At 40.3% G+C, this 26935-nt stretch overlaps 1 protein-coding gene across 2 annotated transcripts in view; it reads right to left on the bottom strand.

The window, feature by feature from the left end:
- cnih3 (cornichon family AMPA receptor auxiliary protein 3) overlaps nt 1-26935 on the bottom strand; it is a 103414-nt gene that overhangs the window by 5742 nt on the left and 70737 nt on the right. The window contains exons 4-5 of one of the 2 annotated variants that reach the window (XM_017719915.2): nt 16550-16662; nt 9927-10070 (exon numbers count right to left, since the gene is read on the bottom strand). In XM_017719915.2, coding sequence (XP_017575404.1) covers nt 9927-10070; nt 16550-16662 — 257 coding nt within the window. Of the gene's footprint in view, nt 1-9926; nt 10074-16549; nt 16663-26935 lie in introns of both variants that reach the window. The other variant, XM_017719912.2, reaches the window with a different exon arrangement.

Here is a 26935-nt window from a genome sequence, read left to right as displayed (position 1 = left end):
TTACTATGGCAACCAGTGTGGCTCTGCGAGCACATTTGACTGCAATCTGACGGTACAAATCAGATTTGACCTGCAGTTTGAACAAAGCCAGACAAAATACAGATACATTTCAGAGTTCAAGATGATTGTGAATACTGTTTTAGCCATGCCACACCCTTTAGCTTAATTAAAGGTAACGATTATACAGTGTTTAACTAACAACTTCACCGGCCTGGGTGACGCTGTAGGCCTACAGTTTGCACAATGTGAACAGTGTCTATAAGCTTTCATTAGCCTCACAGCTCCAGTGCAAGTCTTTGAACACCAAACATGTCTTGGCTGATGGACTAAATTTGGGGTGTGGAGAAAACCATTTCAAATCATTGCTTTACCATATTTATTTAACACCTCAACATGCCCACGGCACATGCAGCACAGTTCATACTTCATACCATTTGGGATCTCCTCTAGCACTAATGTGTTGTTCTCAGCTTGGCTCTGGGCACTGAGGAGGGAGCTGTAAGTCCCACAACCATTACTATAATCATCAAATAGGTGCTGGGAGTCAGCAGTAATTAATAAGAAGGACTAAAGCATTTTCTCACCATAAAGCAAAATGAAAAAGGCAGAGCCACATACAGTATGTACCACGCTAATTATACTGTGCATTAAAAAGGCTCAGTACGTGGACAGTCCCGTTATGTATGGTAATCCGTCTCCAGTTGCAACACACATTCTACATTCTATACAATATCTGTATACTCAGCTCAATGAATGTTTACATTAGATGTCCTGGGTTTTACATGCTAAAGATACTGGGTGAAGACCACAGCAGGGAAAAAAACGCCAAGAAAAATAAACTAATGGGCATTTGATCATTTTTACTATTTGAATATCCATATTTGTAAACAGTATTTGAATATGTCAATGAGAAAATATTTTATATTGTTAAGAAAAAAATAAGTGGAAGGTTTAAAAGGGTCAATTTTGTTCCCTTTCAGCACAAAATCTTGTCTCTTCAAAATGGAAACTTTAGGGAAAAACATTCTAAACTCATAATGGAATTTAAGGTAATGAGTGTTTCCATTTTTATTTAGTCTGTTCATCATGAAATCATGACATTTAACACAATGCAATGGCCACCTGGAGTTTTCAAATTTTGCAAAAATGGAAATATTCTACACTTAGAAATAAAGGTTCTGTGCAGGTACATTTTCTGTTCATCAAGCTACAAACAATGTAAATGTTCCCTCAAAGGTTCTACAGTGGTTCTAAGGTCTGATTGTGAACCTTAAATCAGTTTTTCCAGGTGAAAAGTTGGTATTCGTTCCTTTTCATAACCGAATGTTTTAAAACAGAACAGTAGAATAAAAGCCTGGAGGCGAGGCAGGGTGTGTGGAGTCAGTACAGCTTAGAACACATAATTTCAGTGGATTATGGTTCAGTTATGTTCCCTGGCTAAAGATACTGAGATGAACCCTTGAGGGTCCCACCCCAGTGACAAGAGGGGTCCTGCCCCCGTGATGAGAGTGACGAGGGGCCTTTTGACCAATATTCAAACTTGACTCTCACACACCCAGTCATAGTCTCTCAGACTCGATAGCAAACCTTAGCAAAACGACGGTTCCTCAAGGGTTTTGTAAAATAGACAATTGTTCTCTATGGATCTATGAACACTCAAAGAACCATTTACACGATTAAACCATTCTTTACACGGTGAAATGGTTCTTCAGCCTGATGGAGAATGTCTTGTATATGGTTCTGTACAGCCCCAAAAAGGGTTCAGCTATTGTTACGATGTCAAGGTTATGACAAGAGAAGATCCTTTTTGGTTCTACAAAGAACTCATTAATTTTGTTCCAAACTACACATACTTAATTTGAAAGGCCAAGTAAATATATGCATATCGCTGCTGTCAAGACAAAACCTCATATCCACATTTTTTTTGGGCATTTTTCAGTTTTGGTATAATTTGAAAATGTCTGCTTCTCTTTATATTGTCTGTAAATTTAATAATGAATGGATCAAAAGAAATGACCCAGAATGACTTGGAAAAAAGTCTGGTTCCATTGACTTACATTAAAAGTACTGTGTGTTCTTTCCTTCTACGGTATATATATATATATATATATATATATATACACACACACACACACACACACACACTCACCGGCCACTTTATTAGGTACAGGTATTTGTTAGTAAAAGGTTGGACCCCCTTTGCCTTCAGAACTGCCTTAATTCTTCGTGGCATACTTTCAACAAGGTGTTGGAAATGACATGACAGCATCACGCAGTTGCTGCAGATTTGTTGGCTGCACATCTATGACACGAATCTCCAGTGAACTCATTCAGTCATGTTAAAAAAAACAGTTTGAGATAATATGAGCTTTGTGACATGGAGCATTATCCTGCTGGAAGTAGCCATCAGAAGATGGGTACACTGTGGTTATAAAGGGATGGACATGGTCAGCAACAATATTGAGGTAGGCTGTGGCATTTAAACAATGCTCAATTGGTACTAAGGGGCCCAAAGTGTGCCAAGAAAATATCCCCCACACCATTACACCACCACCACTAGCCTGAACCGTTGATACAACGCAGGATGGATCCATGCTTTCATGTTGTTCATGTCAAATTCTGACCCTTCCATCTGAATGTCGCAGCTGAAATCGCAGCTGAAATTTTCTTGACCACCTCTACATGCCTAAATGCATTGAGTTGCGGCCATGTGATTGGCTGATTAGCTATTTGTGTTAACAAGCAACTGAACTGTACTTAATAAAGTGGCCGGTGAGCATATGTATGTGTGAGTTTGTGTGTGTGTGTGTGTGTGTGTGTGTGTGCGTGCGTGCGAAAGAAACATTTTCTGAAATTGTGGAAGCCTATTCAGTACAGAATGTCACAGATTATGAATATACATGCAGCTCTGGACTGAAAATTGTGAAGGCGAACGCCTCTGGGTTTGTTCAGCCTGCCAGGGTACCGCCTAATTAGAGCTTTTCCTTCCTCAGTACTGTCGGATGCCAACACCACTTTGTCACCAGATTGCCCCTCCTTAATGTGCCACCCTCCTTTTGCTTCCTCACTGGCTGGAAGTTGAAGTCCAGAAGGCCAGATGAGGGGCTTCAAAGCTACCAGCATTACCATAAAAGTGCCCAGCCTACCAGCTAGTGGATCAGTTTTGAGGGAGAAGCTTGCATTATGGCTGCATAAAAGTGGCAAAATACTTGTATTGTGATTGCAGTGCTACATACTGTACTTGCTATGCTTCTTGCAAGAAATGCATTAATACTGTGACATGGTTAAAGATTGGCCTGCATTATTTTTGGCCACATCCACAGAAACACTCATCTGGAGCTATGACTGTTTACATTACATGGTCTTGGAGTGCCCCTTTGCACATTGCAACCTTTTGTAGTATCATTATTGCAAAGGGCAGAATTGTGGTAATCATTAATAGATGATGTATTGTGGAGTCCTAGCTTGCATATTGGCCACTGAATGAGTAAAAGGGCAAGGCTGTGTGATGCTAACGTATGTCATACTTCTGTCCTCTGAAGGTTTCTCTGCTTCTGCCACAAGGAAACCCTCAGGCCATCATACGTAACAAGGGAATGCCCTAATAAAAAATGCATAAGCATTTCTTGTTATATATTGATAGTGTGTGCTACAGGATAGATTTCTGGGCACTGTAACAGTTCTGCATTTAACATGTGTATGACAATATAGATTAGGAGCGACAAATATATTGCTTACTCGAGCTGGACTACTTTTATCAGAGGAGGTCCGGCAATGTACAACCCCATTTACAAAAAAGCTGGGATGCTGTGCTGAATGTAAATAAAAATAGAATGCAATGATCACAAATTACAAATCGTGTAAACTGAGAAATGTTAATGTTTTTTGAAAATTATACGCCCATTTTCAAATGTAATGGCAACAACAATTTGTCAAACCACATCATTTAATATGTGTTTTTATTAATTTTCATTAAAACAGTTCATGTCCAAAAAAGCATAGCACTGCTGTTGGAAGAAACCTTGTATCTTCAAAATGGTAACTTTATAGGAGATGGTTTTATTGAAGTCAGTGGAACCAGACGTATTCCCAAGTTATTCTGGGTCATTTTTTTTATCCATTCTTCATGAAATTTACACACAATGTAAAGGACAACATGTATTTTTGATTTATGTCAAAAACTGAAAAACAACAAAAATGAATATACCAGGTTTTCTTCGGACAGCAGCGATATGCACTAAAAATATAATTTATAGTAAGTTAGAGTTGCAGAGGACCATTATATTTGTTTGAGGGTGGGGAGAATACAATTGATACTCATGATTTTTAGAAAATATTATGCTAATTGTTTTTAGACATCACCTGGCCTACAGCATGGCCCTCCCTCACCCAGCTCATTTAGTGCATTGCTTGCTTGCAGTGGTGGAGAGTAACAAAGTAAATGTAATTAGTTTCTGTACTTAAGTATTTTTTCGTGTATCTGTACTGAAGTTTTTCCATTTTGAGTGACTTTTTTCTTTCACTCCACTACATTTCAAAGTCTAATATCTGACTTTTTCCTCCACTACATTTTGAGAAATCTGTCGTTCCTTTTGGTTTCTGTGTGTATAAAAACGTAACATGTCAAAACAAAAGAAGCGCAAAGCAAGAGCACCAATCAGGGCACAGCGGTCACTTTGTTTAGAGCTTGTTTTGACCTGTTGGTCATACCGACCCAGTGCAGCACACGGTTCAACGTCAGCGCAGCAGCATAAAGTTTTGGGAGAGTCTGTTCAACATAAATGATGAACTAACCTAACTTTGTGTAAATAGAGCACAATATAGAAATATGTCCACATATGCAGTCGTGACTGACGCGGCTTTTTTCTGAATTTATACAAACATCATTTCATTTTATAGTAAATTAGTTTGGGCTGGTTTATGTTTATGAACAGAGACCTACAGATCAACATAGTAAAGGAGCTCATTTGTGATCCTGAGTTTAAAGCCAGTTTTTATTAAACTTAAACTTGGAACTAAGTTGTAAATAAATCTGAAACTGAAACTTTGCTTGTTTGTAAAAAGTGATTTCAGAGCCACTCAGTTCTCCCTGATGGAAACTGTTTACCTTCAGTGTTTTGTGCTTATGATCATTTTAATAGACGTCAGCGTCACTAATTAATGACGTTCTATTAAAAGACTGGTTTACCAAGAGAGACGCTGGAGGATTTTCACCTAAAATGAGTTCATGAAGCGAGTCTTGTTATAAAATGATAACAGGACATCAGAGCCATAATTACTCTTTTAGTACTTTTACTTTATACTTAAGTACATTTGAAGGCAAATACTTTAGTACTTTTACTCAAGTGGAGGTCTAAAGGGAGGAACTTCTACCTTTGGTGTCTCTACTTTAATTCATGTATATGGTTTGTTTGCTTTGTCCACCACTGCTTGCTTGTCAGTTACCTGATGTAACAGAATCAGTGCTCGTCTCCAAGAGTGTTGAGCTGTCCAATGATGTACAGCAGTTAGATGGCTGCCTTGAAGTGTCTTGGGATAAAGAACATGGGATAGACCTAGCTAAGCAGTGGAACTGGACATGACTAAACTGGGGAGAAAATTGGGTAAAAGGATGCAATTTTATTCTGACCAGTGACGATACATAAATATTCATACAAATGCAATGCTGAGCTATAGTATTTACTTGAGATTGCTGAACTAGAACCATGAGCTCACTATTCGACTGTACTGATGTCTTTCTTGACCTTGCTGTCCCCCCAAAAGCTTGCAGATAGCAGAGGAACTGGTGTGACATTTGCCCAGCTAAAGTCCTGTCAGAAGGGTTTATTCAAAGCTTGCCTCTTTTGTTGGAGTGGCACCCTCATTTCTCGTGTCATTAACTTCAGAATTGCTGTTTGGCTAATGAGGCATGGCTGTAACAGTATAATAGGGAGAAGCGCTGATATTTGATATGCAATCGATCAGCAAGCAACTCTTTGCACGGGTGCCACATACAGTCATTATGCACACTGTGAAAAATGGCCCTAAATTTATTGACACTCACTGGCAGCAGAGCCAAGTAGTTACTATAAGGGAAATTCACAGCACTCACTCTGCAAGGTTAACAGTATTGATATATTACTGTGATCAGATCCTTCTTTCTGAATATTATATACACCGATCAGCCATAACATCCTTGTTTTAGGTCAGTTTTAGTTTACTGACCTGGTCATAATGTTTACCTATTTTTCTCCTTTAGTTTTTGTCTGTTGGACATCTGTTTAGTGAAGGTTTTTTTTTGTTTACATCACAGAAATCTCTCATTGTTTTCCTGTTGCTATGGATACCTCTGATCTAAAACTCATGCAGGAGCAACAGTGATTGACTAGCTAGTGATGTATGACTGAGTTTTCTGAAATCAACTCCTGCCATTGGAGTAGATGGAGTCGACTCTAATTTTAACCAAGACAGGGCCAGAGCAGATGATAAACTGAAGAAGCACAGAATAAACCATCCTAAACTAAGTGGGTAACACTTTCTATGAATGTCACATTTGTAAGCATCTATGAACATATTCATATCATATTATAATGCTTTGATAAATGCATCATAAACATGACTGTAAATATTTATAAAAATGCATTATACATTATAACCATGCTTATTATGCATTATAAGTTAACATAATGCATTACAAGTACTGTTCATAAATTATAAGAGCTCATAAGCTGTATTTGTCTGCTCTAAGTAAAGTGAAGCGCACTGTACCAAAGCCTCCTCCAGTGTTAAGAGTGAGGGTTCAAGTTGAAGTATTTACTGAAGGATTTACTGAAACACTAAAGCATCCACAATTAAGCTCATTACAGGCTTCAAACGTCAGAGTTTAAACTAGTGCTGCCATCAGTGTTTCACCCAATGTGGGAAAGTCAGTGTACACCACTGTTAATGTTCACCACCGTTAGCCTGGCACTAACTTAACACTGCATATCCAATAGAACGCTAGCAGAAATCAGCATTACTGTACTGTAGTGTAGTTTAGGGTTACAGAGTAAAGGGTTCTAGCGCTTGACGTTAGAACCAGTGAGGGAAAAAATTACAATCACAGCACTTGACTATCTCACCTTTCTCTCTCTCTCTCTCTCTCCAGGCCTTCAGGGCGCAAATAAACTTTGTATTTGTTTTTACACTCTTCAAGCTGGTACTGACTTCTTTGGCACTGACATTATAACATGTTATTAACACTACTTATAATGCATTATATTAACAATTCATAATGTATAATAAACATGGCTATAAAGTGTAATTTGGTGTAATTCAGCTTTATAAATATTTATAACCATGTTTATAATGCATTATAACATGTTATAAATGTCTTTATAGATGCTTAAAAACATGACATTCATAGAAAGTGTTACCATATACATTAGTATTATCTGCCTGTATGGTAAATATTTTCCCAAAATTCAACATGGGATACTGTAGAAAACTGTAAAAAAAATTATAGTATTATATTGGCCTGAATGTGGTACATTACTGTAGAAATGGCAGATATTCTTTCCTGTGAAACCTTGGTTGTACATAAGTGGGCATAGAGGATCATGCTACAAGGAAGCATAGGCTAGAGGTTCAGAGGCTGTGCAGGAAGATGGTACATAGGCAGCATTCCTCAAATCACAAGAACAGTCTGTTTAGTTTCAGAACACATTCAGAATCGGCATTCAGTGGCATCCAGTTTTGTTCTGTGTTTTTTTAGTGGCTAAATTTCCATTACAGCAAATCACTGAGGTGCTTTTTGTAAAGTTGAGCTGGTGGAAATCACACCAGGGCTGAGAGGTTTGTGAAGGAGTGGTGAGGGTGGGTAGGTTAACAGGGCATTTGTTTCTAAGAGGTGTCATAACCATGGAGAAAGAGACTGACTCACTACCATCACCACCAGAGTCCTAAACCGAGGGTGCAGTCCGGTAGACGCTATAGAGGCGAAGGGGGAGGGAGATCACTTCATTAAAGGCTGTATGGTATTATACACAAGAAACAAATATTGAAAACCTCACTTAAAACTGTAAAGTATGGCTAGTGCACTGTCAGTAAGTGGCTATGGGTCCTTCCTGAGCTCTATTTGAGCTGGATTAGTTTACCAGAGGAGGTAATGTAATTTGTTAGATATTTCAGGGGCTGAGCGGTGGCCATTCCTGGTCCTGGACATCAACCACCCTGCAGAGTTAAGCTCCAACTCAAAATCCAACACACCTGATCTATCTAATAAAGACTTTCAAGCGTATCTGGATATTAGAAGCAGATGTGTTGAATCTGAATCCCTCCAAGGTGGTAGATCTCCAGGACCAGGATTGACCATCCAGGAGACATCATATGGGATGAAGTAGGGAAATGCAGGGTTGGTTGTCACAAGGTGTGACTCACAGGGCCAGACGTGATCTTTCCAATTCATTCAGAACGGAATTCAAATCTGTTATTACTGTTATTTGTTGATTATTTGTTTATTCAGAGTAATGATAATATGTGACTAATGTGGGACTTGAATTCATATTCATGTGTTTTGTATATATATATATATACACACACCAAACCTGCGTAACATGTTGACATTGTTTTCTACGCTCATTGTCCATTTTTATCAGCGCCACGTTCTGTATAGGTGAACTTTGTAGTTCTACAGTTACAGACTGTAGTCCATCTGTTTTTCTGATACTTTGTTAGCCCCCTTTTACCCTGTTCTTCAGTGGTCAGGACCCCCATGAACCCTCACAGAGCAGGTACTGTTTGGGTGGTGGATCATTCTCAGCACTGCAGTAACGCTGATGTGGTGGTGGTGCTGTGTTAGTGTGTGCTGTGCTGGTATGAGTGGATCAGACACAGCAGCGCTGCTGGAGTTTTTAAACACTGTCCACTCACTGTCCAATCTATTAAACACACCTACATTGTCAGACCACCGTGTAGATTCAAAGTGAGAGACTACAGCTGCACAGTTTGTGCTGGTCATCCTTTAGTGCTTCATCAGTGCCCACAGGACGCTGTTGTCTGAATATTTTTGGTTGGTGGACTATTCTCAGTCCAGCAGTGACACTGAGGTGTTTAAAAACTCCAGCAGCACTGCTGTGTCTGATCCACTCAGACTAGCACAACACACACTAACACATCACCACCATGTCAATGTTACTGCAGTGAATGATCCACCACCCAAACAGTACCTGCTCTGTGAGGGTCCATGGGGGTCCTGACCACTGAACAACAGGGTAAAAGGGGGCTAACAAAGTATCAGAGAAACAGATGGACTACAGTCTGTAACTGTAGAACTACAAAGTGCAGCTATACAGTAAGTGGAGCTGATAAAATGTCATCATTAGGCTTGTAGGCCACATTTAGCACGATCCTTCACTCCAGAAGTATCACGTATGAACCTACAAACATTACTGATTCACAATGTATTAAAGCATTAAAGGTCAGTACCTCCCCAGATAAAACTCAACCTGCTCCAACAAGGCTTTATTTATTGCTTTATTGCACTATTTATTATTTTATGTTGTGCTATAGCTCATAGTTTGTTTAAAGGTACATGATTGACCTACTCCATAATGTCAAGGACCAAAGGTTTCTAGGCCCATATGCTTAGTTAAGCCTTGGAAGAGCATTTATTTGTGTTACAGCAATATCATGTGAAGCTGTAGTATGGAAGGAAGGAAAGAAAAAAAGCAGGAATTCTACCCAGAGGCAGGTTCCAGGCACCAAGCAAGTCCATCGTGTCCTTGCCAATTCAAATGCTTGTTTTAGAACACATCTCTGCTATGCTATAGGCTGTTGGTAGCCAATACACATCCTAAAAGAGCATAATTCTCTGAAAAGACATACGTACCATTTAATGAGCAGCATGTATGCAATTAGTAGACACATCATTTCACTTGAGACAATAAGATTTAATGGTAGACACCCACCAGTAGAGATAATAGAAGAAGGAGAGCACGAAAAAGGACATCTTGCACCAGGCCTCTTTCTGGCAGAACTTGAGCGTGTCCCCGTTCATGACGGACGCAGGGTCGTAGAGAAGCTCCTTAGTGTCCGTTGGGCTGTGGAAGTACCTGCCGAAGAGGGGGAAAGACAAAAGGCGGGTAGTGTGCCACATTACACCACCTCTCTCTGCCCTAGGTCCTGTGGGTAATACTGGGTCCACGGCAGTTTCATTACCACTCAAAGGTCTCGGCTCATGGTCATCACTGGATAATAAGCCTTATAGAATATTGAGAGATTTTTTAACCTTAGTTTTAGTTACAGCATCCTTTATTTAGTAAAGAATTTTTGATGTTTTTTTTTTCAAAAAGCCAACGTCAGCTTTGTCATTCTCTCTCAGTGAGTGTTTTGAATAAATGTTTATTCACAGAACCCAGCAAGTGCCCTTTCGGCTTAATTCCTTAAAAAAAGTTGGGATAGTGAAAAGCTAATAAAAGCAGAAAGCAGTCCCAGTGAATTCGGTTTGCCCTCGGATTAAATATTTGATTATTTACTGTATTAATTTTGTTTTTATTGTAAATATGTGCTCTTTCCAATTTCGATACACGCAACGGCAGTGTTTCTGGATGTTGTTGAATTCCACTGTGCATAGTAGATGCAGGGATGAATGGTATTCAATGAAAGTGGTTTGTCAAAGTATTCCTAAGCCCATGTGATGACAACATCACAGAAACATACACATTTTTAATGGAATGCCCTCTGAGGGATTGAATGCTTATAATAATAATAATAATAATAATAATAATAATAATAATAATAATAATAATAATAATGATAAGTTACATTTATATAGCGCCTTTTGCTAACCCAAGGTCACTTCACATAGCATGGGCAAACAACAACAACAACAAAAAAACAACTAAACAGTGGAGGAGGAAGAAAAATGCTCATTAAACAGAAAAGTCTTTCAGTCAGATTTGAAGCAGGAGAAAGTATAGCAGTCTTGATTGAGGAAGAGAGTTCCAGAGTTTGGGGGGCATGGCACTGAAGGACCTCCTTCCCAAAGTGGAAACTCTGGTGCTGGGACAACAAGTAAGTTATTAGAAGAAGACCTGAGAGTGAGAGGGAGTGTAAAAGGTCAGCAGTTCTCTGAGGTGGGGGGGGGGGGGGTGCGTATGCAGGGCTTTGAAAGTGAGTAGTAAAATTTTAAACTTTATATGGGACAGGACCACAGCCAGTGTAGCTGAGAGAGAATGGGGGTGATGTGAGCCGAATGCTGAGTATGGGTGAGAGCTCGAGCTGCAGAGCTCTGAATGTACTGTAGCTTTTGAATAGACTTTACAGGGAGACCAAGAAAGAGGGAGTTACAGTAGTCACTGCGGGACATAATGAAGGCATGAACCAACACTTTACACAATCAACACTTTAGCAACTACTTTGATATCACAGTAACTACCTAGCAAAACCTTAGCAACTACCTGGGGTTCCATAGCAACCATCTAGTAACACCCTTGTAACTATCTAGAAAATTATTGCAACACACTGTAAAAAGAGTCATCATCATCATTGTCGTGGTTAACCGCTTTATCCAGATAGGGTCGCGGTGAGTCTCATCAGGTCTACTTTAAAAAAATGACTTCATGTGGTGACAAGCAATTAAAAAAATTTAAGCAATTAAACTAAAAAAAATACTTTGATGGAAAGAATCGTTAATTCAAAGTATTTATTCATGTAAAAACTAGTTAATTTACTGGTTACCACATGAAGTCATTTATTTAAGTAGATCTGATGAGACCCTGTTTACAGTGCAGGTCAGCAAGCTTAAAGCAAGAGCAAACTCTTGTTTTGCAAGAAAAAAAATCCTTTACACTTTTTCCGTTTTTGTGTTTTGTTGGAAATAAACGAAAAAAAAAAAATCAAAAGTGGAGACGGGAACCTGTTGAACTAATGTAAATCAAATGTAAATATAATTCATTATGTATTATGACTTTTATGTGACTATTATGTATTATTATGACTAATTGTGTAACCACATAATTACCAGGGATTCACCTTCATTTTAGCCGCCAAACATTTCGGCCAAAAAAAAAACAAAAAAAAAACAAAACAAAAATTCATTAAGAACAGAACCCAGCAAAACAAAAAAACAAACGGATGGTGGATGGTGGTCCGGATGTGGACCCAGCGAAGCATTTTAGTGGACTGGAACAAGCACCTGAAAATAAAATCTATACCAAAGAAAAAAAATGATGTCTACCAATAAAATCCAGCCCTGAAAACAAACCCAAAGCTCCAGCAGTGTGCTCGTCTGTTCCCTGACTGCAGGCTATTAATTATGGCCTTTATTATTGTTTATTTTAATTAAGCCTTAATTTTTATTCATTTAGTTTATTCAACCTTATGAAAAGAAAGGATTCTTTCTTCTCTGAAGTTTTTCTTCAATTTCTTTTCTTTAAAAAGATGTTCTGCATTTTTTTTAGCAAAGATTAGGTATACATCTATTATTTACTTTGTATACATTTATTTATTATAGGTATGCTCATTATAATATAAAAGCATCTCACTGCTGTCAGGACAAAATCGCATATCTCCATTTTTGTCATTTTTCAGTTTTTGACATAATTTGAAAATGCCTGTTGTCCTGTACATATATAGTGTGTACATTTCACGATAAATGGACCAAAAGATATGACCCAGAATTACTTGGAAAGACATCTGGTCCCTGACTTACATTAAAAGTAGGGTAAGTGTTTTCCTTCTCTTGTAAAGTGACCATTTTGGAGATACGTGGCTGTGTTCCAATGCTGTGATATTCGAAATAAAACAGCATATCGAAATATATTTTGATGTGCCATGCTATTTTATCAGTTGCTAACCATTAATAGTTAACCATTTATATTAGTACGTATGTTTGTCTGAACCATTGTGAGCAAAAACTTTGACGTAACTAGACCTGGTTGAAAAGTCCCGGCCTAATAATTCTAGTGTGCCTATTTCACACAAGCTGTTTGTGTTTATTGTCGGCTGTCCTTTGGTTTTTTTTAGAGCCTCATTAATAATGACGTTGAAATAGGAAAGCAAAACGATGATAAAGGGTTAAAAGACTACAACCACTGAGTGCCCTGAAAGGATTAATGTCTGTCGTCTTGCTGGGGCTACTAAAGCAGTTCAGGTATGAAAAACAGAAAAGAGGAGGTGCCAGTACAGAGAGAGAGAGAGAGAGAGAGAGAGAGAGAGAGAGAGAGAGAGAGAGAGAGAGAGCTGTAAGGACATGGGTACAGCAGCTGTGCTCAGTAGGGAGGTGGAAGAGGAGGATGGATGAATTTCATGCTACATCTCCCTCTCTCTCTCCGAGTAGCGCTCAGCAAGCTAGTCTCTGAAGCCGTGCAGCATCTGGCACAGGCGGCAATTAACATGATGGACGGGCCGCCATAACTTCTACTGGCTAAGCGGAACAATAATAAACTTATAAAAACAATAATAAACTGAGCGCATTACCGATGATGATGAGGCCAAAACGAGAGCACAAACAAAGCTTAGTAAGTCTGCAGCGAGTCATGCTCACGATGCTTTCAGGACCCGACCTGGGGATATAAACATATTATCATGCACAAAATGTCTGGTCGTGGCTGAAGAACTAGATCCAGTCCGCAGAGATGCTTTGCCCCCAGTCCTTGCCAGTGAATCTAGTTCACCTCGTTTTTCTTTCCCTGGAACAACACTGGCACTGAGAGGCAGAAGCGTACCCTCATATGACGAGGCCGTCTGTAGTAATTGGCTGCGTTGCTTCACATTTGCTCAGCGCCACTGGAGAAAGATTTGTTGTGCGAGCAGTAAATTGCTGCAGCTCATTCCTGTAATGGCTCTAAAGGTGTTGCCTTTTCTCCGTGGTTGCCACTGTTCGGTGAAGCATTAGTTCTGACAAATATCTGCACACTGTCATTATCCATGTGGGGCGAATGAAAAAGTCAAGCGAAATGAGAAACGTGTGGATTATTTGCTCTAAAAAGTATAATAAGGGCTGAGGAAGCCAGACGTGGAAAACAAGAGCTGGAAATGGTTCTTCAGAATGTTCTAAACTGTACACGTGGGTTTTGGAGATGAATTCATTTTGTTATGAACAGTTAAATCATGTAAGATCACTTTCTGTGCTGAAAGCATCAAATTTCCTTTACTAATGAACTGTTTTTCTTAATATGTAATTTGGTAGGCTTCAGTCTTGGCCTGGCTGTAATTATAATAGAGGGTTTAGAAACTGCAAATCTAGGCTGAATCTAGTTTGTCTCTATCATAGCTGTTAGTTTCTGCCATGTGAACAAACTTTCATGCATGTTTTAGTAGATGAGGAACAAACTTTTGTAAGCAACATTGAGCCCATACAGAGATCAGGCATAACATTATGAGCTTGTTCTTGTTTCAACATTGTCCATTTTATCAGCTCCACTTACTGTATAGCTGCACTTTGTAGTTCTACAGTTACAGACTGTAGTCCATCTGTTTCTCTGATACGCTGTTAGACCCCTTTCACCCCGTTCTTCAGTGGTCAGGACCCCAATGGACCTTCACAGAGCAGGTACTCTTTGGGTGGTGGATCGTTCTCAGCACTGCAGCAAGACAGATGTAGTGGTGGTGTGTGTTGCGCTGGTACGAGTGGATCAGACACAGCAGATTTGCTGGAGTTTTTAAACACTGTGTCCACTCACTGTCCACTCTATTAGATACTCCTACCTTGTCAGTCCACCTTGTAGATGTAAAGTCAGAGGCGATAGCTCATCTGCTGCTGCACAGTTTGTGTTGGTCATCCTCTAGTCTTTCATCAGTGGTCTCAGGATACTGTCCACAGGACGCTGTTGGCTGGATATTTTTGGTTGGTGGACTATTCTCAGTCCAGCGGTGACACTGAGGTCTTTAAAAACTCCAGCAGCACTGCTGTGTCTGATCCACTCAGACCAGAGCAACACACACTAACACACCACTGCCACATAACCACCAGAGGATAAAAAGGGGCTAACAAAGTATGCAGAGAAACTGATGGACTACAGTCTGTAATTGTAGACCTGAGCTGTGTAGTATTTAACCCAGTTTGATGCTAACCTAACATAGCAAACCCCACAGTGGTGGTAGGAAGTAACATTATTCCAGTAGTAATGCAAACAGAGGGTGCTTACAAAGCAGCAGTTACCATTTCAAGCACTGTTGCTCATGTTCATAATTATATCCAAAAAATGATAGTGTTGGAGCAGCTCTCTGCAAATGTGTGAGCTTCATTATGTGGCTTGTCTTTCATGTTTTCTTTTTTAAGGATTTTTTTGTACGTGTATGTAGAACAAGAGTTGGTCTAAAAATATACCACATTGCCAAAAGTATTCACCCGTCTGCCTTCACACACATATGAAATTGAGAGACTTCCCATTCTTAATCCATAGGCGTTCCACAAGGTTTAGGAGTGTGTTTATGGGAATTTCTGACCGTTCTTCCAGAAGCGCATTTGTGAGGTCAGACACTGATGTTGGACGAGAAGGCCTGGCTCACAGTCTCTGCTAATTCATCCCAAAGGATGTTCTATCTATTCTAAATTTCACGACTGGACTTGTTGCACAGGTTGTGTCTGATCACGGTACCACGCTGGAATTCACTGAGCTCCTGAGAGCGACCCATTCTTTCACTAATGTTTGTAGAAGCAGTCTGCAGGCCTAGGTACTTGGTTTTATACACTTGTGGCCATGGAAGTGACTGGAACACTTGAATTCAATGATTTGGATGGGTGAGTGAATACTTTTGGCAATATAGTGTATTTTGCACCCATCATTTGAAAACTACTGAAGAATTAAATAATTTCTGTGAAAATGAAACCAACTTTGCAGCTCAGAAGACTTTGCTTGTTTTTGATGTTTGAGTATTTCAAGTTAATGTTAGCTCAGCAATACAATCTGGTTAAATTAGCAAAAGTTTGATTTATAGTTAGTCAGTTAAATTGTAGAATTTATGTAGGAACAGAATAAATAGTTTACATTCGAATCAGTTTCACAGAGGAAACCAAGGTAAATGGTAGATCCATGTATGTACAGGTGATTGTTACAGATATTAGTTCTACCCATAAAAACAAAGTATCACTAAACATTAACTTTAACATACATTATTCCAAACGGCAAATTTTGACATTTACATGTATACAGTTTAAAAGTAATCACTCCATATTTATAATATACCTGTAATCTGATTACTGTCTTACTGTCTTTTTCTTGTAAATATAAAAGAATAGTGCCCTTCTTTATACCCTGATTATGTAACGCCATTCTGTCTTTTCTGTTACTATCCAACCCTGTGTATAATGACAGGCAGAAAGCAGGTTTGGAGTATAGGCTAAAACCTGTGGAGACCATTGAAGTCGTTAAAATGATGCTGTGGATCAAGATTGTGTTTGTCACACTCGACAGCTTTAGACAAGAGTACATGTTCTTCCACTGTAGCTGGCCATATTGGGCTCCGCAGCCATCAGCAAAGTCCTGAAATAATTATTTTGGAAACTTTCTAAAAGCACGAGGATGAGTTTCCAAAGACATTTAGAACTGTAGTATCATAAAGAAAGTAAGCTAGCTTAGATACTTACCTCCATGTATTGTAGAAAAGGAGGGGAATGTTCAAGCCCACGGTCAGCCACTCTTGGGCACATAGGAACATGATACAGAAGAGACCATGGATGGAATACTCTGGAAGCACCAGCTGGTGGGAGGACAAATAGATATGGGAAATTATTATATATAATATATAATAATTATATATATATATAGAGCAAGGCCCCTGTTTTTATACTGAGTAACAGACATTTACTGCAGAGTACTGCTAGCTACACTGTGATTTATTAATTACAGTAGTTACACTCTTGGTAATAAAATAAATACATGGCCATGATGTAGACACACGCAAGCCTGTGAATGTCACGTAATGGTGTGGTTTTACAGAAGCGACAAACATAGTTTTTGCCTTTTGGGAATTTGGAAAAATCTGAATGTATAACTGTTACAGCATCTGCTTTATTTATTTGACAGAACTTGGTGGTGGTTTAAGAAAAAAGTTAAACTATTCCAGGGGTACACCTAAGTATTGTGTTATTTTGAGTTTTGGAGACTTTTAACTTGTAACATTGTAACATTGTAACATTGACTTGTAACTTGTAACAAGGCTCTATCAGTTCATACACACACACACACACACATATATATATATATATATACATATATATATATATATATATATATATATATATATATATATATATATATATATGTGTGTGTGTGTGTGTGTGTGTGTGTATGTACAGGTTTACTGATCAGTCATAACATTCTGACCACCTCCTTGTTTCTATGCTCATTGTCCATTTTATCAGCTCCACTTACTCTATAGGGTCACCTTGTAGTTCTACAGTTACAGACTGTAGTCCATCTGTTTCTCTGATACTTTGTTAGCCCCCTTTTACCCTGTTCTTCAGTGGTCAGGACCCCCATGGATGACACAGAGCAGGTACTATGGATAGCATCGTGTGACCACTGATGAAGGACTAGAGGATGACCAACACAAACTGTGCAGCAGCAGATGAGCTATTGTCTCTGACTTTATATCTACAAAGTGGACTGCCAAGGTAGGAGTATCTAATAGAGTGGACAGCGAGTGGACACAGTGTTTAAAAACTCCAGCAGCACTGCTGTGTCTGATCCACTTGTACCAGCACAACAAAAACACTAACACATCACCACCACCTCAGTGTTACTGCAGTGAATGATGCACCACCCAAACAGTACCTGCTCTGTGAGGGTCCATGGGGGTCCTGACCACTGAAGAACAGGGTAAAAGGGGGCTAACAAAGTATCAGAGAAACAGATGGACTACAGTCTGTAACTGTAGAACTACAAGGTGACCCTATACAGTAAGTGGAGCTGATAAAATGGACAATGAGCATAGAAACAAGGAGGTGGTCATGATGTTAGGCCTGATCAGTGTATCTTGGGCGGATTTTTATGGGGCCCTAGGCCGCTGCCTAAGTTCACCTAATGCAAAGACTGTGGCTGCCTAGAAGTAGGCATAGATGTCAAAGACCACCATAATAAGAGTTGCACTATTCTGGTTGGCTTAAGAGTTATCTGTGTATTTGTGTATGCAGACAATTGCAGTTGAATATCTGCAAGTTTGTTGTGTTTACTAGTTTTACTAATTCACACCCCAATTCCTCTGTCCAGGGCTTTTTTTAGTTATCTCAGTTTTGACCCTGCCTGCCTGATACTATTTTGTTTTTTTTGTTTTTTTATGGCTTGCCCTATGTTAAACTGTCGGCCTGTGCTTTGACTCTGCTATGGATTGTAATTTCTGGTAATGTCCCAACAAACCTGACTCACTCTTACATCCTACTGCCTCAAGCTCCTGTTTGTTACACCGAATTCTCTTGCCGCACATGGGCTGGGTAGCAAGCGATTTACCCGAAGCATGGTGCATATTCAAGCAGCGTGCCAAGCTGATGTTATTCTGTGTGCAGAAAATAAAAGGAAAAGACTGGAAATGATGAAACCTTCTGTGAACTGGCAAAAAAAGGAGAAATATATTCTCTCTGTCGAAGAGGCTAAGGTACTCAGATCCTGTTGTGACTACTTTGAACATTATGACTCACCGAAAGAAAATGTAATATTTGGTTGTTTAGAAGTTTCACCAAAAAGGAAACATCTGAAGAAATTATGCCCGCTTGCGAAAGACTGTAATCATGTTAACAGTGAAGAGATGGTTCTAGATGGAACACATTCTTCCAGAAGTGAGAGTGAAGATGCTTAGAGTGTTCTGATTTAACACTGCACGAGGCAAGTCTCACAAAACAGAGAAAAGCTCAGCTAAAAGATATTGCTGGAAGCTCGAGTAAATTACACACATAGCCCCTGCACACAGTCAGTCAGTCGGCATACATCAAAGCACTCACTTGGAGACAAAGAAAACCCCAGACATAACAAATGAGTAAGAGGAAAATCTGCGAATGTGGCTTTTCTGGAAATGAAGCTCATAAACAAGAACAGAGTCCAATAACCATTCTGAAAAAAAGCTTCATGCACCAATTATAGAAAATAGAAATGCATATGCTTCCAAATCCATAACAGATACTGAAATCAAATACTCACAGGTCGAGGAAGAGCTGCATTACACATTTATGGCATTTGGCAGACTCGCTTATCCAGAGTGATGAACAATTTGATAATTTTACACAGGTAGGCAAAGGCAGTGTTAGGAGTCTTGCCCAAGGACTCTTATTGGTATAGTGTAGGGTTCTTACCCAAGCAGGGATTGAATCCCGAGACACTACACTACACTACACCAACCATTATACACCGCTCAGGCATAACATTATGACCACCTCCTTGTTACTATGCTCATTATCCATGCATAGCTGCACTTTGTACTTCTACAGTAACAGACTGTAGTCCATCTGTTTCTCTGATATTTTGTTAGCCCCTTTTACCCTGTTCTTCAGTGGTCAGGACCCCCATGGACCCTCACAGAGCAGGTACTATTTGGATGGTGGATCATTCTCAGCACTGCAGTAACACTGTGTTAGTGTGTGTTGAGCTGGTATGAGTAGATCAGACACAGCAGTGCCGTTGGAGATTGTAAACACTGTGTCCACTCGCTGTCCACTCTATTAGACACTCCTACCTTGTCAGTCCACCTTGTAGATGTAAAATCAGAGGCGATAGCTCATCTGCTGCTGCACAGTTTGTGTTGGTCATCCTCTAGTCCTTCATCAGTGGTCACAGGACGCTGTTGGCTGGATATTTTTGTTTGGTGGACTGTTCTTAGTCCAGCAGCGACACTGAGGTCTTTAAAAACTCCAGCAGCACTGCTGTTTCTGATCCACTCAGACCAGCACAACACACACCAACACAACATCACCATGTCAGTGTTACTGCAGTGCTGAGAATGATCCACCACCTAAATACTACATGCCCTGTGAGGGTCCATTGGGGTCCTGACCACAGTTCTGTAACTGTAGAACTACAAAGTGCAGCTATAGAGTAAGTGGAGCTGATAAAATGGACAGTGAGCGTATGGTCAAAGGTATGTGGGCACACCTCCTAATTACTGGGTGCAGGTGTTTCAGCCACACCCATTGCTAAGAGGTGTATAAAGTCAAGTCAGTTTGTGAAGTTTCTGCCCTGTTAGGACTGTTCTAGTTAAAAGTGCTATTATTGTGAAAGGGGAGCTTCTAGGAGCAACAACAGCCCAGCCATGAATAGGTAGACCATGGAAGCTCACAGAGTGGGGGCACTGTCAATACTAGCTCCCAACTGATGACTGAAACAGCTCAAGCTCAAATAAACAAACATTACTCCCTGCTGCCTTCTAAAGGTATTAGAACACCAGTCAGAAGAACCTTTTTTTGTTTTTTTTGTAGGACATACGATGTGTCTCAATAAACATGTCTCCACTTTCTTTTACTGACATGTATTTGCCTCAACCCCTTAATAGATGAAAAGGCACCCGTTGCACATTATCTTTGATATGACACAAGCATATTGTGGCATCGACAAGGAAGATGATGCAGGAAGCATAATGCTTTACGTGAATGCTCTTTTATTGAACACAGCAGCAGGGGAGAACCACCGCTCAGTGTTAGCCGATACAGCTGGGAAGCAGGCAGGACACCAGCATGACACATTGTCACACAAAGACCCTCTATCTTCCTGACAGCCTCACACGATTACAACAACCAACACACTTTAGACTAACAACACCAACTATTTGCAAGATTTAAGTCTCTTCTATCGCGAGTGTAGCGCTCCCCAAGAACCTGTGCGGGTGGCCGCTCTGTATGGCCACACCTCTTGTGTGTCCATAGCTATGCAAGACAGTAGTGGGACACTGCAATATAACTTTGAAAGCTAACAACTGTGATCATGTACTAATTGTGTACCCCTCAGATTATGTACCCCTCACTGCCTGATGCTTGAGAAAACCCAAACATACCCCCAGCACCAGACTCACTCCAGCACCTGGAGAACAGCCCCTCAGTGTGATCCAAACTGAGGTGAGGAGGATCCTGAAGAAGATGAATCCCCGCAAAGCTGCTGGCCCAGATAACATTCCCGGGCATGTGCTGAAGTGCTGTGCAGACCGACTCTCTGAGGTGCTGACAGACATCTTCAACTCCTCTTTAATCCAGGCAGTTTTCCCCACCTGCCTGAAGACCGCCACCATCATCCCAGTCCCTAAGAGCTCCACAGTGACAAAACTGAATGACTATCGGCCAGTAGCCCTCACCCTGATAGCCACAAAGTGCTTTAAAAGACATGTTATGGGTTATGACCCACATCAAAGCCAACATTGACGTCACTGGGGATTCACATCAGTACGCATACCGGAAAAAAACGATCCACAGAGGATGCCATCTCCTCTGTGGTCCACACTGCCCTCACCCACCTGGAGAGTAAGGATTCTTACGTCCGTATGCTCTTTGTGGATTTCACATCTGCCTTTAACACCATGATTCCCCAGACCCTGGCTTACAAACTCCATATGCTTGGACTGAGCAACTCTCTCTGCAATTGGATCCTGGACTTCCTGACTAACAGGCCGCAGTCTGTGAGGATCCACAACATCCCCTCCTCCACCATCATCCTCAGCACCAGCTCCCCTCAGGGCTGTGTGCTGAGCCCCCTCCTGTTTACACTGCGCACATATGACTGCTCAGCCATCCATTCAGGCTGTCATATTGTAAAGTTTGCAGATGATACGGCAGTGGTTGGTTGCTTCACAAATAGTGATGAGTCTGGCTTTAGGCAGGAGGTGGAATACCTGGAGAGTTGGTGCAGTGAGAGCAATCTCTGCATGTGAAGAATACAAAGGAGATGATTGTGGATTTCAGAAGGGGCAACACCATCCCTCCCCTCCCCCTACACATCAGAGGATCTGCAGTGGAAGTTGTCTCCAGCTATAGGTACTTGGGTGTACACCTAAGTAACAACCTTGCCTGGAGTAATAACACTTCCAGCCTGATCAGGAAGGCACATCAGCGCCTCTACTTCCTCAGATGGTTGCGGTGTGCTGGACTCGGGAGCTCAGTCCTCACCTTATTTTACAGATGTGTGGAGAGTGTTCTGTGCTCCAGCATCACCGTGTGGCACGGAAGCTGCTCTGTGGCAGAAAGGAAAGCTCTGCAGAGGGTGGTGAAGGCTGCACCGAGGACTGTTGGAGTCAGCCTTCCCACCACCATGGACATTTACACGTCCAGATGCAGGAAAAGGGCCACTGGCATCATGAAGGACCCCACCCATCCAGCACACACACTTTTTGTCCCGCTCCCCTCAGGTAGGAGGTTGCAGAGCATTAAGAGTAAAACAACCAGACTGAGGAACAGCTTCTTCCCTGAAGCCATAAGACTTAAATTCCAATTAGACATCACTGCAATGGCACTTCATGTCCACTTATTTATCTCTGCTGCTGTACTGAATCAGTGCCTCTACTATATCATCCCTACACGTCACTTTATACATTACCAGTATTAAGATGTACACCTTCTACCTCGTACTCACGCTGCTGTGGTTCATGCTGCTGTTATTTGCACCCCTTTATTTGCACCTTCTATTTATTGTTTATGTTACTTTTGGAGTTAACTGGACCGTGAGTACAATGTTTCATTCCACCTTATTTACCACATGTGATGCAAATGACAATAACGCCTTATCTTATCTTATCTTATCTTATCTTATCTTATCTTATCTTATCTTATCTTATCTTATCTTATCTTATCTTATCTAATTGTGACAGGCCTACTTCCTTCTCCAGAAAGTGCACAGTTTAATGAACTGGCTGCAAATCTGTTCCCAAGCTTGCCATCAGCTTCCCCAGGATTGTGCTCCTGCAATCTCATGTCTTTTTTGGCTGGCCCTCTGTGTTCCCAGGCTTTTGTCAGCAGTGGCTTCTGATCACAGCTTACCATGAGGCACCTCTCACTTCCATCCTCACCTACCCCAATACTCTTCCTTCCTCATGCTCCTTTTTCATCCTCCTTCTCCCTTCCTCTTTCCTCCCAAGCCCTTCCCTTTCATCCGAGTGCCTTCTCTCATCATCCTAACCTTTCCCTCTTTATTCCCAAACTCCACGTTCACCTCAACTTCTCTCTCTTCATCCCACCCCTCCAGCACTTTAGCCAGCTATATGGTTTCTTTTTTACCATATACTGTCTATGATTTTACGTATTTTTAAATATTTTCATTCCAAGAGCACCATCCAAGACATGCGAGTGGTCAGTTGCATGATTGAATTTTTTGTCTCTTTCTATGGACACCACTAATGCAACGGTGGAGATCTACACTCAAAAAAATTATTTATGCTCATCATAAACATAAAACTTGACCTAAAACCTATTTTAATAACATGAAAATATATTTTATTTATTTATATTTATTAGAAGCAACCCAGTTTGGATAAATCCAAAATGGATTGAATTGTGTAAGACGTGTTAGATTTTTCCACTAAATCTTATTAGGAAGCCGAGCTCATGTGCAACAGTAACAGGAAATGCATCATCAACCAGGGAACTGCTTCAGCTGGCGTGGTGGAAGTGAAACGGCTCTGTTCATTTTTACTATCTCCGCCATCCTTCGTTATTCAGTGCAACTGCAATAAAATCCTGATGCGCATTAACTTAATCTGTGTTTTTAATGTTTTTGACCAATTAATGTTTCATTTTGCTTAGACAAACACCAGCAAACTAGCTAGCTAGCATCCTTGCTAGGACTGCTGTCATGGTAACGGATACAAAAGGTAGATTAAGTAAACAGTGGCAGTGATTTATGGTGAAGCTGTATATAAAGTTGTATTCCATTAATATTCAAATCAACAGGTCATGGTTTCTGTAACTGTAGGTGACCTCGACATGTTAGCATGGCATGAAGTGGCTGATAGCGTTAGCTGCTAACTGGCACGATGATTAGCATGAGAGCTGCACCTCAATAGGAAAGTTGTTCACATAAACATCTGCTTTAATTAGCAGTTCAGTTGGAAGTGAATAAAAATTCTAAAGCAGGGAATTTGATCACGGCTCAAATCTACAAGAAAAAAAACAAACAAACAATAGATAGACAGACAGACAGACAGACAAACAGACTGTCTATTAATCCTGAAGGAAATTTAACATTACCAAACACAGCCAATGCAAAAGCATCTCACATTGCTATCATACATTGTTTAAATATGTATTGTACTGTAATATGTAATGTATGTGAAAAACAATCACACTACACAATCCAATCTCTCTACCATCTTAAAAAACAGAGAAGTTTTGTTTATTTCACATTTTATTATTTCAAGTCGCTGCAATTTTACCACTATGAAGTTTGGTCAGTAGGGGAGTAGTGCACTCACTGCTCAACCTCAAACTCCACCTACAAGCAAAGCAATTGGCTCATGAGCCTCTCAGTGCTGTCAGATTGCAGGCTCCCTGATGAAATATCTGTATGAATTAGGGTGTGCATGTAAAAATGTATGGTATGTAATTGAGGTACTAGTAGACAGGCGCTTGACTTCACGCACTGAAGCTGATTCATCAATTGCGCTCAAATCTTTACTTGTTTCAACGACATATCACTTTCATGATTCATACATCATTAAAGGTGGTCACATCTGTGCTTTTTTATGCAACTTTGGTGAATAAGGGCCATGTGGATGCTGATTTCTGATAAATATTAGTGTGACATGCTAGTCTAGCATACTGGTAGCACGACACATTAACTAACAATGGGTAGGTTTACTAACGTCATCATGTCAGCAGCTAAATAGGCTATTAGCGAGTTTGTAAAAGTAAGGCCAAAAATACTTGGAAGGGCTTTTTAAACAAAAGGGCTGTCACTGATGAATAATTATATATGTCATTATTGCCCATTTATAACTACACTGTTGCACTCCTCCATTGATCGCAGGCACTATGCGTCTTCCTGCAGCTTCTGTGTTTTCCATACCAGCTGAGTCGCCTCTGTTTTCAGTCACTGGCAGCTAGAGTCTGTCAACTTATCACTGCAGTCGTTCTTTAGGGGTGACAGGACAGACACAAATTTTAATCCTCTCTAAAAACTTAGTAGCTGTACCGCATCAATTCTCAGGACACTCGTTAGGGAAGGTACAGTGTGCACTGAAATTGTGGTGTGCACCCACAAAATACCACATAAGCTTAGAAAATTGTCTGTGTGTGTGTGTGTGTGTGTGTCTGTGTGTGTGTATGTGTGTGTCTGTGTGTGTGTGTGTGTGACGATCATCATTGCCACTGACAACTAGAGCAGGTACCTCGAGGCAGAACACCACCATCTTCAGCTGTTAGTCACCAAATTAGAAGTTGTCTAGATTACATTATATGACAGCCACTCAGAATTGGGAAAAAAGGGAAAACGTGCATTTACTGTTAAACTAAACTACATCTGTGCATGAGCTTAGTATGCACTGGATGATGATGCCTAAAACCATGCACAGTGGCATGGTGGCGCAGTGCCTGGGTTCGATTCTCCAGCCAGGTAACCAGGGTCCTTTGTGTGTGCAGTTTGCATGTTCTCCCTGCGTCTCTGGTTTCCTCCCACAGTTTATAGACATACAGTCAAGCTAATTGGACATGCTAATTTTCTCCTAGGCGTGCCTGTCTGTCCATCCCTACGATGGACTGGTTACCTGTTCAGGGTGTATCCTGCCTTATGCCCAATGTACTTTAAAAGTACTCTATCAGTTTGTCTTGACAATTTGTGAAAGTAAAAGTCTAACAATTTTAAGTTTTGTTAGATCACATTTTTGGATATCGAATACATGCAACGGCAGCTCTGAGAAAGAATAGATTTAATAGCAAAAACCTGTCAACATCAACCTTAAAGGATTAATAAGGTTATTTTGGTAGAGTTTAACCTTTTCAGGATTGCAGTAATTGTTACCAGATGGCTGTCTTATTATAGTGCCCTTATTCTGCCATTTCTATCTAGCCTTTATTAGAAGTGCTGAAAAGCACTTCGACCTGCAGTGCATCCGAGGAAATCAACAAGGTTAAAACTGCATTCCCAAATCAAAGAACTGAATGATTTTAATGCAGAGCGCACTGCAGACAACGAAAATAAAATGACGAGATAATATGCTGTGTGAGCGCTGTAAACTCTGCGGGAAGCACTGAGAGTCTGGGTACACTAAAGGCGCTCACTTTATTAGGTTGACTCATCCCAAACCTACTTCAGCAAAATGGGGGAGGTGGAGGAGCAGTCGCAAAGGAGATCCTGACAATTTCTCGCCATTTAGTGGCTTCAGTTTGGAGAGCTGGCCAGGTAAAATTGCCCAGAGAGACAGACTCGTGTTATGCTGTGAGTAAAATAATTGGAACCAGGGGAGTTGAGGTCATATGTAATATAAAGAATATGTGACAAAACATTGCAGTAAACGAGAATGTTGATTATTATCCCTGAGAAGTTGATCATTTCCCTATACAGTTCACTTTAAATTGCAGTTAAGGAGCAGGTCTTGGATACTGTATCGCAGTTGTTTTTTGAAGAAAACAACTTATCTCCATTTTTGATGATTTCCAGTTTTTGACATAAAACACTCGTTTTCCTTTCCATTCTGTGTAAATTTCATGATGAAAGGACTCAAAGAAACTACCCAAAATGGCTTGGTAAAAAGTCTGGTTCCATTGACTTACATTAAAAGTAAAGTAGATTTTTTCCTTCTTCTGTAAAGTCACCATTTTTGGAGATATGGTTTTCTTCTGACAACGGCGACATGTAACGTGCACAAAATAAAAATAAACCACGTGTCAACAGAAACGCAGTTGTTCAATGGGCATTATTTCATGGTTAAAAAGCTCATTATCTATTAAAATGTGGATAAAACAGAAAAATCTCTACCTGAGACGGACTAAAGACTCAAAAATCAAAGGCCACCTTACAGTTTGCTTGAAAGTACCTAAGAATCTTATGGAAGGATGGAATAAATATCAATCTGT

Source organism: Pygocentrus nattereri, chromosome 4 (genome assembly GCF_015220715.1).
Source record: "Pygocentrus nattereri isolate fPygNat1 chromosome 4, fPygNat1.pri, whole genome shotgun sequence".
In the NCBI taxonomy this organism is placed as follows: Eukaryota; Metazoa; Chordata; class Actinopteri; order Characiformes; family Serrasalmidae; genus Pygocentrus; species Pygocentrus nattereri.
The sequence above is the reverse complement of the archived record's forward strand: the minus strand, read 5'-3'. Positions and strand labels throughout refer to the sequence as shown.